Source organism: Canis lupus, chromosome 21 (genome assembly GCF_003254725.2).
Source record: "Canis lupus dingo isolate Sandy chromosome 21, ASM325472v2, whole genome shotgun sequence".
In the NCBI taxonomy this organism is placed as follows: Eukaryota; Metazoa; Chordata; class Mammalia; order Carnivora; family Canidae; genus Canis; species Canis lupus.
Window position 1 is genome coordinate 27,893,610 of NC_064263.1, and position 12,820 is coordinate 27,906,429.

The 12,820-nt window shown below is 34.7% G+C and overlaps 1 protein-coding gene and 1 pseudogene across 3 annotated transcripts; both read left to right on the plus strand.

Moving 5' to 3' along the window:
- On the plus strand, positions 1-12,297 carry LOC112667861 (olfactory receptor 52E4-like). 3 transcript variants are annotated; one of them, XM_049099074.1, is made up of 4 exons: positions 1-225; positions 5,216-5,273; positions 9,763-9,915; positions 10,857-12,297. In XM_049099074.1, the coding sequence occupies exon 4, from the start codon at positions 10,904-10,906 to the stop codon at positions 11,840-11,842; it is 939 nt and encodes a 312-aa protein (XP_048955031.1). In that variant the 5' UTR covers positions 1-225; positions 5,216-5,273; positions 9,763-9,915; positions 10,857-10,903; the 3' UTR covers positions 11,843-12,297. The 3 variants fall into 3 exon arrangements, with proteins under 3 accessions (XP_048955031.1, XP_048955032.1, XP_025315703.1); XM_049099075.1 differs by having other exon boundaries at positions 1-220; XM_025459918.3 differs by lacking the exons at positions 1-225; positions 5,216-5,273 and having other exon boundaries at positions 9,651-9,915.
- Positions 2,744-3,897, plus strand: LOC112667860 (olfactory receptor 52E1-like; annotated as a pseudogene).
- Positions 12,298-12,820: the final 523 nt, after the last annotated feature.

Below are 12,820 nucleotides of genomic sequence, written 5' to 3' on the forward strand. Positions count from 1 at the left end.
ATGAAAAGTCAGGATTAGAAATCACTGCTGTGTAAACCCTCTCTCAGTGTGTATTTATAGGAACTCATGCAGAGCTTTGATTACTTCTTGCTTGCATTAACTTGGGATAACCTTGAAGAGCAAGTCAATTGTCACACATATAACCACCTGGCAAAAATGAAGCCAAACATGAGGTGCTCGTAAATCTTTGAAGTCACTTCTTTCAATTTCTTAGGATACGGTAAGGTAAATATTTGCTAGAAAATATGAGAAAAATGATAATGTTAAACAGTAATGAAATATAACAGGTATTTTTGAAAGGTGGTTGGAATCTGACACAGAGAAATGAAGTAGAGTGTGGGCATAAAGAAGGAGGAAAAAATAATGAAGGAAATAGTGAAAAGTGACCATGTTGTCATGTAATCCAGAAAATTCTGTTAGTGTGCCCATCTCAGCTATGCACCTTTAATATCTAGACTTTCCCTCTCCTGTATGAAAAATTCTATTATATCAACTCTCTCTAATTTAAATTTATAAACACTACTCCGATGACATTATTATTTCTTAAATAGCCCTTGGACTAAGTTTGTTATGTACTTAGGAAGCAGCATGACATATTGTCACTAGTATGGTCTTTGAATCCCAAACCCTAATTCTGATGTTTTTGGGGTGGGTTACTAAGTGGTTTTGTGATTCATCAGAGCCCTTCTCTCCTCTTCATTATAAGTGTGTCAATAATTACTACCTTTCTGGATTCTGGATTTTTTTTTTTTTTTAATTCATGAAAGACAGAGAGAGGCAGAGAGACAGAGGGAGAAGCAGGCTCCTCCCAGGAAGTCTGATATGGGACTTGATCCCCAGACCTGGGATCACACCCTGAACCAAAGGCAGATGTTCAACTGCTGAGCCACCCAGGCATCCCCCTTTCTGGATTCTTAAATAATGTATACAAGTTGACACAAAGCTGTGTTTATTAACACAGACTGGTGAAGATCTAGAAAGGTGAATACATTAAAAACTTCATTAGACACTGTGTTGAAAACAAGGTTTAGCTCCAGCAACCAGAGCACTTGGAAAGGAAGTGGTTGCAGAAGTCAGGGTTAAATTTGGGGCAGTTGGTTTCACAACTGAATGAAGAGATAGCAGCAAAAGAAAGAAAAGTGCAGAGAGATGGGAAAGGATCTGATCTGGAGGGTTGAAGAAGTGAAACTGTCAGGAAATACATAATTGTGAAGAAAAAGAATGAACCACGGGCTACAGAATTTGATATGACCAGGAACAGAGGTGATAATAAAGATCTGTAAGAGGGAGGGGAAAATGTGAGGTGTGATCTGGCTGTACGACTTAGAGTTCAATAATTGAAAGATAGGGTATCTATATATGCAAACAGACTGAGGATGTAACTGTAGGAAAAATAGCAAAAGATGTGTGGCCATGAACAGCTATTGAAGCCAGTCAGAAATTCAAGTCACACCTTTTTATGATGTGAAATAGAAACAATGCTAATGACACATAGATACTAAATTTATTTTATTTATTTTTATTTTTTATTTATTTATGATAGTCACAGAGAGAGAGAGAGAGGCAGAGACACAGGTAGAGGGAGAAGCAGGCTCCATGCACCGGGAGCCCTACGTGGGATTCGATCCCGGGTCTCCAGGATCGCGCCCTGGGCCAAAGGCAGGCGCCAAACCGCTGCGCCACCCAGGGATCCCTAAATTTATTTTAATGCAGCTTGGCACTATTTTGTTATTATTGTTTTGAATGTTTCTACACAGGTATTAAAAATATCTCCTACCACAGCTTCATAAGGAAAAGTTCACACTACATAAAATATTCAAATTTAATTTATTTACATGGTAATGCAAAGTCAACCTTTGATTGTTACTGCTGCTTTGACCCAAATTGCTCTTATGGTTTCATCGTTATCTCTTCTGCTATTTTCAACAATCAACTATAAAATCTAATGGTGAAGTCATCTCAATTGTATGTATTATAAACACCATGAGTTGGATTCCTGCATTTAATACAGTCTTCCTTAATTGTAATGTTTCTGAAGAAAGAAGTATAAGAATTGACCTAGCTGCTTTTTCCATTAGGTTTCACACATTTAAAGGTTTTTGTGTAAATTTTACTTCCACAGGCTATAACAATTGACTATGAGATGGTGTTGCTTGGGATAAAAAAGGAAAATGTACTCATTAAAATCCCAGAGAAACCGGGATCCCTGGGTGGCGCAGCGGTTTGGCGCCTGCCTTTGACCCAGGGCGCGATCCTGGAGTCCCGGGATCGAATCCCACATTGGGCTCTCGATGCATGGAGCCTGCTTCTCCCTCTGCCTGTGTCTCTGCCTCTCTCTCTCTCTCTGTGACTATCATAAATAAATAAAAATTAAAAAAAAAATCCCAGAGAAACCATACATTTTATTATTATTTTAATTCCTAAGCTAGAACGGCTTTAAAGAAGAGTAACGATGTATAATCTGTACACCAAATATCTAGCCATTTGCATGATATTCTATTGGTCCTTGATGAAAGTTTAATTATGTTATAGAAATGAATGAAAACAAATCTAATAAATCTGAAAACTTGGTTGAAATAAAATAATAATAGCATGTACTTCAGTTTTCAAAAAAAATCACACAGTTATGTCATGATGGTCAGGGATATTAGAAAACCTCAAACATATTTTTGTATCATTGTGTAGGAAATCAATAACATTGGGAGACATCTAGTCTATGCAGCTGTACAAGTTCTACAGAAGCATGGTGCCTTCTAATGACACACAATTCCATCCCAATTTCTTTCTCTTGCTGGGAATTCCAGGGCTGGAAGACATGCATATGTGGATTGGTTTTCCATTTTGTGTTATATAACTGACAGCCTTATTGGGAAATCTTACAATTCTTTTTGTGATTCAGACTGATCATAGTCTCCATCATCCTATGTTCTACTTTTTGGCCATTCTCTCCTCTGTTTACATGGGCCTATCCACATCCACCATCCCCAAGATGGTTGGCATTTTCTGGTTCAACTTGAGAGAAATCACTTTTGAGGGCTGCCTCATTCAGATGTTCTTCATCCACTTATGTACTGGTATGGAGTCAGCTGTGCTCGTGGCCATCGCTTATGATCACTACGTGGCTATCTTTAACCCTCTTCGGTACACACTGGTGTTGACAAACAATGTGGTATCCATTATAGCATTGATCATCCTTCTGAGATCCCTAGCTATCCCTAGCAATACCCTTTGTTCTGCTCATCTTAAGATTACCTTTCTGTGGACACCAAATCATCTCCCACACTTACTGTGAGCACATGGGCATTGCCCGCCTGTCCTGTGCCAGCATAAAGGTAAACATCATCTATGGCTTATGTGCTATCTCTATTTTGGTGTTTGACATCATAGCCATTATCATCTCCTATGTCTATACCCTCCATGCTGTCTTTTGTCTCCCTTCCAGGGATGTCCAAATGAAGGCACTCAGCACTTGTAGCTCCCATGTGTATGTAATGTTGGCTTTCTACACTCCAGCATTTTTCTCCTTCATGACCCACCGATTTGGCCAAAATGTTCCTCAATACATCCACATTCTTCTTGCCAACTTTTATGTCATCATCCCACCTGCTCTCAACCCTGTAATTTATGAGGTCAGAACTAGACAGATAAGAGAAAAAGTAACTAGAATTTTAACATATAAACTATGAAGTTTGGACTTCAGAGTTAAGAGTTAAGAGGCTTGAGTATGAGAAAATGGAACTTATTCTCTACTCCCAAAATTGCCACAGTACAATGTTTGGGGAAGATGGTATCCTATGTGCAGATGTATAAAGTCTTTCATTCATCTTAGAAAGTGTCAGCCAAAAGAAACAATAATAAATACTTAATATAAGCATAGTTTCAACCACATATCACAAATGCCAGAAATTGTGATAAATAAAATAGCATTTACATGAAAAAATTCCATGAAGTTGATAAAAATTTAAAAATAATAACAAAAATAGACATATATTATGAGCCAGCCACTGCTTTCAAGACTTTGTGTTAATTCTTTAAACTCTTACAACTACAATAAGTAATTTCTATTTTTTTCCCTTCCTATAGTTGAGGGAACTGAAGCAATAATAATATTACATATTAACATTATTTTAGAGTAAGTACTATTTTCAAAGTTGAAATAGAAACTCATTTCTCAGATGAGTAAACTACACACACAACATGAGCATATAAAAAAGACTATGGACAAAAACAAGTAAGTAAATTTTACATGTAAGTAGAGATAAGATACTATTAGTAAGAAAAATGAACTCTTTATATAAGGTATTGATGGGAAGATGCACTCCACAATCTCTTATGACTTAAGAATCATTGAACTCTATGAAGCAAGAGGTAATATGGCTACTAATAATGGCATCTAATATTTCTTGACCCTTTATAATGTTCTAGGAACTACATTTGGTTCTTGGGTAGTTCACATTTTATAATGAGTTAAGTGGAGATCCAGAAGTTAAGTAATTTTTACAACTATTATGTAACAGGATTTTAAATGAGTTATTTAGTTTCAGCACACTTCCCTTACCTGCTTTGCTATAATTTAATATAGAAACAGACTGTGAAATAGGTGCTCAAAGGTTAAGAAAACATGTAGGTGTCAACATATTATTATGTAGCTTAAAATGGAATTATATAACACAGTGAGCATGAATATTCAGAAATGAGAATGAAAGATGACATATATAGTGTATATATATATATACTTTGAATATGAATATACTATCATTAAAATAGAGAAAATTAATAGATATAAAAGATGGACATGAAAATGAACGACATAAAAATTAGCATGCCTAAGAGACAAATACAAAAAGAATTCTCAGTTCCCTGGAAGCAGGTATGAACCCAGATGCTTCAGAAAGCTTGACTCAAGCTCCCCAGATACTCAGTCCCTGAAGGGATTTACCAATGATGTCCTTCCCACGGGAGCTACATCCTCTGCATAAAGTCTTCTTGAGGAATTCTGGGCAGAAAGGCCAGACTGACACTGCAGAAGAAGGCATAACATTTTCCCTGAGAACGTCGCCCAAGTTATATTTTCATACTTATGGGAGGTCTCCCATGAAAAAGTTGAGATGGGCGGGGCAGCTCAGCATAGTGAACACTGAGGAGAGTTTTGGAAAGTTGCATCAAGTAGTGCCACTTACAGATATATCACAGATGGAAGTCCTTTTTTTTTCAGCTACCCCACAGAGAAGGAGCACACAGGAAGGAGCACTTCCCTACAGATGTTAGCCTGGGTGAGTGATCAGAGGCCAGAACCATGGAAACAAAAGTGGTAGTGAGGATGATGACCTTTGCGCTCTGAGCTGCAAAATTCATTCTACCTGTGAGTTAACCAGTGTTTAGATTTTGTAAAGATGAGAGTGTTTTTCAGTTTGAGTGATAAAAAACGAAGAATTTGAGATAGAGTCCTGTTTTGTTCCAGTTGAATCAAATCCAACCTATGTATTCTGTGTTTCAGAATGAAATTAAAGTAATTTGCATATTTATCTCAGGAAGAAAGTTTAATGGAATTCGATAGAGGAGTCTTAAAAGTCTTACCATTTGTCCCCTAACTAAATGAGCAATGCTTGCCTGGAATATTATGAAGATGCTTTAAAACATATCTCCTAATCTAATTAGATTAAGTTTTTAATTTTTGATTTAGCTTGAATGGTGAGGCAGCATAATTCAGGGTTAAAAATATTTGACACCAACAATACATCATTAGATTATTGAGACTAGGTAGGCTTAATGCCAAAATTTCTCCACAGAGTACTTCCGGCATTCACTGTGTATTTATAGACATTTGCCTGACAGATGAACCAGTGTGTCCCATGCCTACCCTTTCTCAAAAGTTGTAAAGGTGTGGATTTATTTGAAAGTCTCATGATTTACATTGTTTCAGACCCTGACCAGCAGATAGAGCCTCTTACTAGACTGTTTTTGCCAACTGATGTACGCTCAGTGTCAAATTCATCTTTCTGTCCCTATCAGAACCCATCTTTCTATTGTGACTAATTAAGAATCAGTTAGGTTGGTGTTCAGTGACGCTCTCTTTTAACCCAGGTAAACATAGCTTTATGTCTTCCTTCACTCTCTCACATACTAATAACCTTTAGAAAGTCATTCCTTGAGCTTTATTTTACTTATCTGTAGAGGTTGAGATAATCATTGTATAAACTTCAAATAGATCTAGTGCTAATACAATAAGAGGCTGTATATATGGTGCCTAACAAAATGTCTTGATGCTATGACCTTAGCACCATTAGGTAGAATAATTTGTCATTGTTATCCATAGATGTGATTCTTGATGTTAATATTTGATTTTCTAAAAACAACACAAAGTGAAAAAAAAAACACTATTAGCTTACTAATACTTTAAACATAGTCCATAGAAAGGACCGTGAGAACTGAGTTACTAATCCCTAATGGTGGCAAAATCATAGATACTAAGGAGAAGACTGACTTTGTTAACAGAGAATCTTTCACCATGAACCTCACATTTATGATTCTCTTTAATTAAACTTCAAACCATTGAAATTTCCTTTTACATGCCTGTAATGCCTGTGTTTCAACTGGGATGTACTTATCAGATGGTATCATCAACACAACAGCAAATGAAGATGAAATGGTCCTAGAGAATGTCAAGTCATTCTTGACAAAGAATGACTTTGTCAAGTCATTCTTGACAAAACTTCTATGTTTTAATTACAACAATTTTTCCTAGGTAAAAATAGCTCCCTGAAATTCACTAACTTTTCCTTTGTGTACTCCCCCAAAACTCAACATATTTCCATTGCTTTAGTTGCTAAGAACCACTGAAATCCTCAGACTTTTCTTTCCTTCTAATCTCACCTCTACCTGGCCCTGGGATCACTCTAGACCCCCACCAATTCTAGATCATATAATTTGTGGTCTAAACTGTCAACCTCTTTCTTCTTATACTTGAAGAACACATATATTGTTTTTATTTTAGGATCTGACTGCTAAACACTACAGGAAATGAGACAGGAAGAAAAAAAACATGAATATTTAATAATTATAAAATTATTTCTATAATTCTGAATAGAAGTTTTTATTTTTAATTTATAATTAATCCCTACTTCTATATTTACCTTAGCAGTGGTATTAAATTTGCCCAGGGTAAATTTAACAATAGGGAGACAGACACATAATTCAATTTCTAATCATACAACAAATGTTTGTGAGTTATGTAAGACAAACACCTTGGACTCTTTTCACTTTAGCTTTGTTTGCCTATAAATCTGATATGATAACAGCTACTTCAGAGAGACATTTTGAAATTTGAGTGAGAATATTTATAAAGCATTGAGTATTGGTGTTTGGTAAATATTTTTTTCTTTGCTTGACCTTTTGGTAGCATAAAGTCAGTCAAATAAAGGAGAATAATATCTATGTATGTATCTAAATTATCTATGTATGTACCTGAACTAGAGAAAAAATATATTTCAAAGACCATCTCAATTGGTACATTCTCAGTTGATTATGCCTCTGGATTCCTAAAATAAATTATGAATTTTAATAATGGAGTAATTTGAAATTTGGTTGAAGATGTTGAGGATGTTTGGGAAATTTCAATAGAACATAAAAATACCCTACTAACTGCAAAACAAATGCTAAATTTAAGAAAGCTCAGAGAGAAGAGTAAAACACATCCTAGGATACACTGCTAGCATACTATGTGGTTGTGTACTTCCCCCTCAAATTTGTCATTATTCAGAGTGATTTTGGTTAGTGAACTTGTTGCACATAATCATAAAGAAAATACCACAGTTAGCATTTGACTTAAAAGCTGATGAGTGTGAATAAAACGGAAAATATCAGGAATAAAAGCTAAATGCCATTTGAAACAATAATTTTTGTATGCTCCTTGAGTGGGATTTTGAAATATTTTAAATTTTGGGAATTTTTAGGGGGGTAAATAATTCTGTGTTTAAAATAAGCTCTCAAACTGAATATTTTATTAAAGCAAATGATACTGTACTTTATAAAACATTAAAGATGACACTTATTTCAACTACATTTATATATTATACCATTTCAATGGAGCATTTCAAACATTTACAAACTAAGCAGAGATGCATAATGTTCTCAGTATTCAGTGTCAACAACTGTAAACATTCTATTTTCTCCAGCCTTGGATTTGATTTTTTTTAAGTAAAATTTGCATTTTGTTTAAATATAAAAATATCTGTACAGTTTTGGAAAGTGTATGTATCTATAAATCCTATACCTCTATAAAGATATAAATTTTTCTATCATCTCAAAAAGTCCTTTTGTGTTCCTTCCCAGTCTGTCTGTGACCCCTTTCAAACTCTGGGCTACCACTAAATAGATATTTTCAGTATCCATTTTTTGTTAAATATTTAATTTTAAGTAGTCTCTACACCCAAGTTGGTGCTTGAACTCACAACCATGAGATCAGGAGTCACAAGCTCTACCGACTGAGACAGCCATGTGCTGCAGTTCCCATTTTCTTTGTATGGTCTAGATCTTCATATAAATGAAGTTATTTAATTAGTACTCTTTAGTAATTAGTAGCAGTTGATATTTCACTATAATGATATAGATTCATCTACATTAACACACATATAGTCAATTCATTTTTATTGCTGAGTAGAATTTCATTGTATAAGTATTTCAAAATTTGTCTGTTCACTATTGATGCTACGAAGATTCTTGTACAAGTCTTTGTGTGGACACATACATTCACTCATCTTGAGAAGGCTCCTAGGAGTTCAGTTTTTGTTCGTTATTTGCTAGCTGTAAGCACTGTCATATGCTCTTAACACAAATCCTTTTACAGAAATAAGAGGTTGTGACTGATTTCTCCCTGGCTTTGACCTCTAAATTCATGTTCTTAAGAGTAAGTTTTAAAATTTAATAGCATTTAAGAGGCTATATTTTTATGGTATTGCTTTTTGTGTTCTAAGAAACCATCACTTTCCATTGGGTTGCAAAGATATTCTCCTTCCTTTGACTTCATACATGTTAGAATTTGAGTTGCTTTTTTTTAATTTCAACATCTATGTCTATTTTAGAAATGTAATTAATATTTGATTTTGTTGTGAAGCTAGAATCAAGATTCTTTTTTGTTTTCCATAAGTATATTTAGTTGCACCATTATTGTTGGTAGAAACAACTCTCCTATCTACACTGAATTACTACATTGCTCACTTTATAAAATTTACCTGATGATGGAAAATATGTCTATTCTGTTCTTTCTGTTATGCTGTATTTATCTATTTGTCCATCTTTGTGCAATTAGCACACTTCCTTGAACTTCTTAAAGTCTGAAGTCTATTATAAGTACCTCTGTCTTGTTATTATTTTTCCAAAGAATTTAGGATATTCTTATAATTATTTTAGAAAAAGCTTAAATTTCTTGGTATTAATTGAAGCTGTTTTAAAGTTATTGATCAACTTAGGAAGAACTGACATCTTATCATATTTCAGTTTTCCAGACCATGGACATGTTGTATGTTTTAAAATGTCTTTTAAAATTTTAAGTGCTTATTGTTAAGTATTCCATGCTTTTGATGACATTATAAATGGTATGTGAATTTTCACAAAATTTTAATTTAAAATTTTACTTTCTAATTGTATGCTGGAAGTATACAGAAAAGTATTGATTCTTGTATCTGATTAATTGGTAAGCTAAATAATTAGTTCTAAATTATTGATTTTTAAAAATTTTTATTTATTTATTTATGAGAGACACAGAGAGTCAGAGACACAGGCTGAGGAAGAAGCAGGCTCCTTGAGGGGAGCCTAATGTGGGACTCGATCCTGGGTCTCTGGGGCCACACCCTGAGCCAAAGGCAAGACACTCAACCGCTGAGCCACCCAGGCATCCCTAAATTTATTGATTTTTATGTAAGTGTTCATATCACTTATGAATAAGAAAGTTTACTTCCTTCATTCCAATTTTAATGTCTTCTTATTTACTTTTTCTTGATATATTGACTTTGTTGGAACCTCCAGTAAAATATTAAATATAATTGATGGTAGTGATATGCTTGCTTTTATTCTCAACCCCAGAAACAAACCTTTCTGTGTTTCACCACTCACTATATGGGTTTTTCATATTCCTTTCACTAAATTGAACACATTTTATTTTTCTCCTACTTTGCTAAAAGTTTCTTATTTTTAAAATATCACATCTAGATTCTGAATTTAATGAATATTTTTTACATGTACTACAATTATCTCTCTTTTTGTATTATGTGGTGAATTTTTGATAGTAAAGGTAGAAAACACTACTAATAAGTTCTTTACAGCCTAAATGCACAGTTTTGTGAAAATATAAATCTAAATACAGTCTTATTAAGGCAAGTAAAGGGAAAGGTAACACCTAACAAAGAGGGCACTATGATAGACAAATAAGCCTTGTAAGTAGATATTTTCTTGATCATCATATCAAAAGTTCTTCTCATTCCAATTCCTCATTCTTTTTTTCCATAGCATTTTTGTAGAGTTTTCTCTTACATATCCACTCAACTAAGTCACCAAGTTGATTTGAAAATGTAATACAAATTTTGGTTACTGGAAGTGTTTTCAGTTGATAATAGTAAATACAGATGAGATTTTCACAAAAGAATGAGCTAAAGATGATCATGGATCACTACAACACACTACCACCAGAAAAGACTATTTTTAACTTTCACAGTCTCCATGGAATATTACATGGAATAGTCAATAATTTAAATTTAAAGGTCAATTATCCTTACATTCTTTCCCATTATATTTGTAAGTGTCTAGTTGGTGTACCATTATATATTTATAATCACCATATATATTCCCTTGTGTCTCCCCAGAAATACTGAAGAAGACCATAGAGTATTTTCCAAGAGTTCTCAGCAGGATGTCTTCTGTCAATGACAGTGCCTCATATCCCTCTGCCTTCCTTCTGTTGGGTATACCTGGTTTGGAAGCTTTCCATATCTGGATTGCTTTCCCTTTCTTTGTTGTTTATCTGATAGCACTTGTGGGGAATGTCACAATCCTGTTTGTGATTAAGACTGATCAGAGTCTTCATCAACCCATGTTCTATTTTCTGGCTCTCCTCTCCTTTATTGACCTAGGCCTCTCCACTTCTACCATTCCCAAGATGCTAGCTATATTCTGGCTCAACTTCAGGGAGATAAGATTTGAAGGCTGCCTCATTCAGATGTTCTTTATCCATACCTATACTGGTATGGAATCTGTCGTACTGCTGGCCATGGCAATTGACCGCTTTGTTGCTATCTGTTATCCACTGAGATACACCACTATTCTCACCAACAGAGTGGTAGCCATCATGGCCTCCTTTGTAGTGGGGAGGCCAGTCCTCCTTGTCATCCCCTTCTGCCCTCTTCTCAAACGATTGCCCTTTTGTGGACACTACATTATTCCTCACACTTACTGTGAACACATGGGAATCGCCCGTCTTGCCTGTGCTAATATAAGGGTCAACATCATCTATGGTTTATTTACCATTGCTGCCCTGATTTTTGACTTGATCCTTATTGCCCTTTCCTATGTTCAGATCCTACGAGCTGTTTTCTGTCTTCCTTCGAGGGATGCCAGACTCAAAGCACTTAGTACATGTGGTTCACATGTCTGTGTCATCCTAGCCTTCTACACACCAGCATTTTTCTCTTTTATGACACACCGATTTGGCAGAAATATTCCTCGCTACATTCACATCCTCTTGGCCAATCTGTACGTGGTTGTTCCCCCTTGTTTAAACCCAGTCATTTATGGGGTCAGGACAAAGCAAATTCGGGACCGAGTTGTGAAAATATTTGTAAAGAAAGAGTGACCCAAATGTATTCAAAAATCAATAAATTCTTTTAGGCTGACCTTCAACCTGTATATCTCTCAAGGTGCCCCAAACTGGAATCATGTAAGGGCCACTTTGGCATCACTTCAGTCTTTATTAGTGTCTCCTAAATTCACACTTCATCATGCCTTTATGTAATTTGCACTTTTTTCAATAGATTACATACTGCTTTTTCTCATTTAAGGTGAAAGAAGACTGTGGGGCTTTGTAAAGAATGTAACAAAATTCTCAAATGTGTGTAAATATGCCAGCAGTGAAATTTATGTACAGATTTGATTAAAAAAAAAGATTCTGGTGGCATAAAATCCTTCAGTTTTTCAAAATATTGATGCACCAATAATTTGGAATCTGTTCTTCAATTACCTATTTATCTGCCAATATTACTTTTATCTAGGTGATATTTCTTAATTTCACTCAGAGGGTTATGGCAGTCTGCATGCTATTTATCACTCAACTGAGTCTCTGAAAGAGTTAAACTCATTCTATGTTGCCAACTCTACAAAACCAGAGGAAAGCATTCATGAAAACAAAATTATTTATCAAATTTCTTCATAAACTCAGTTGCAAAAAGTATTAAGAATTATGTAAATTGAGTTTAATGATAAATAACATAATCCTATATTATGGCCAAGTAGCACTTACCTAATAAATGCAGGGGAAATTTTAATTTGAAAAATAAATTAATGCTTTTCAACATATTTTCAAACAAAGGTAATTATATACGATGTTAATAAATGCAGAAAAAAATTTGACAAAATCCATCATGAATTCCTGATAAAAATTTCAGAAAATGAGAAAGAGAAGGAAACTCACCAGTAGGATAAGGAAAACCTCTGGAAATTGGTAGATTACATCATAATGAAGAAAGACTATTTTCTCTCTATTATCAAAAATATTCAAGCCTCTCTGTTCTTAAAATGTCTACTTGCTTTTGTCCAGCCAATGTAGTAAGGTCAG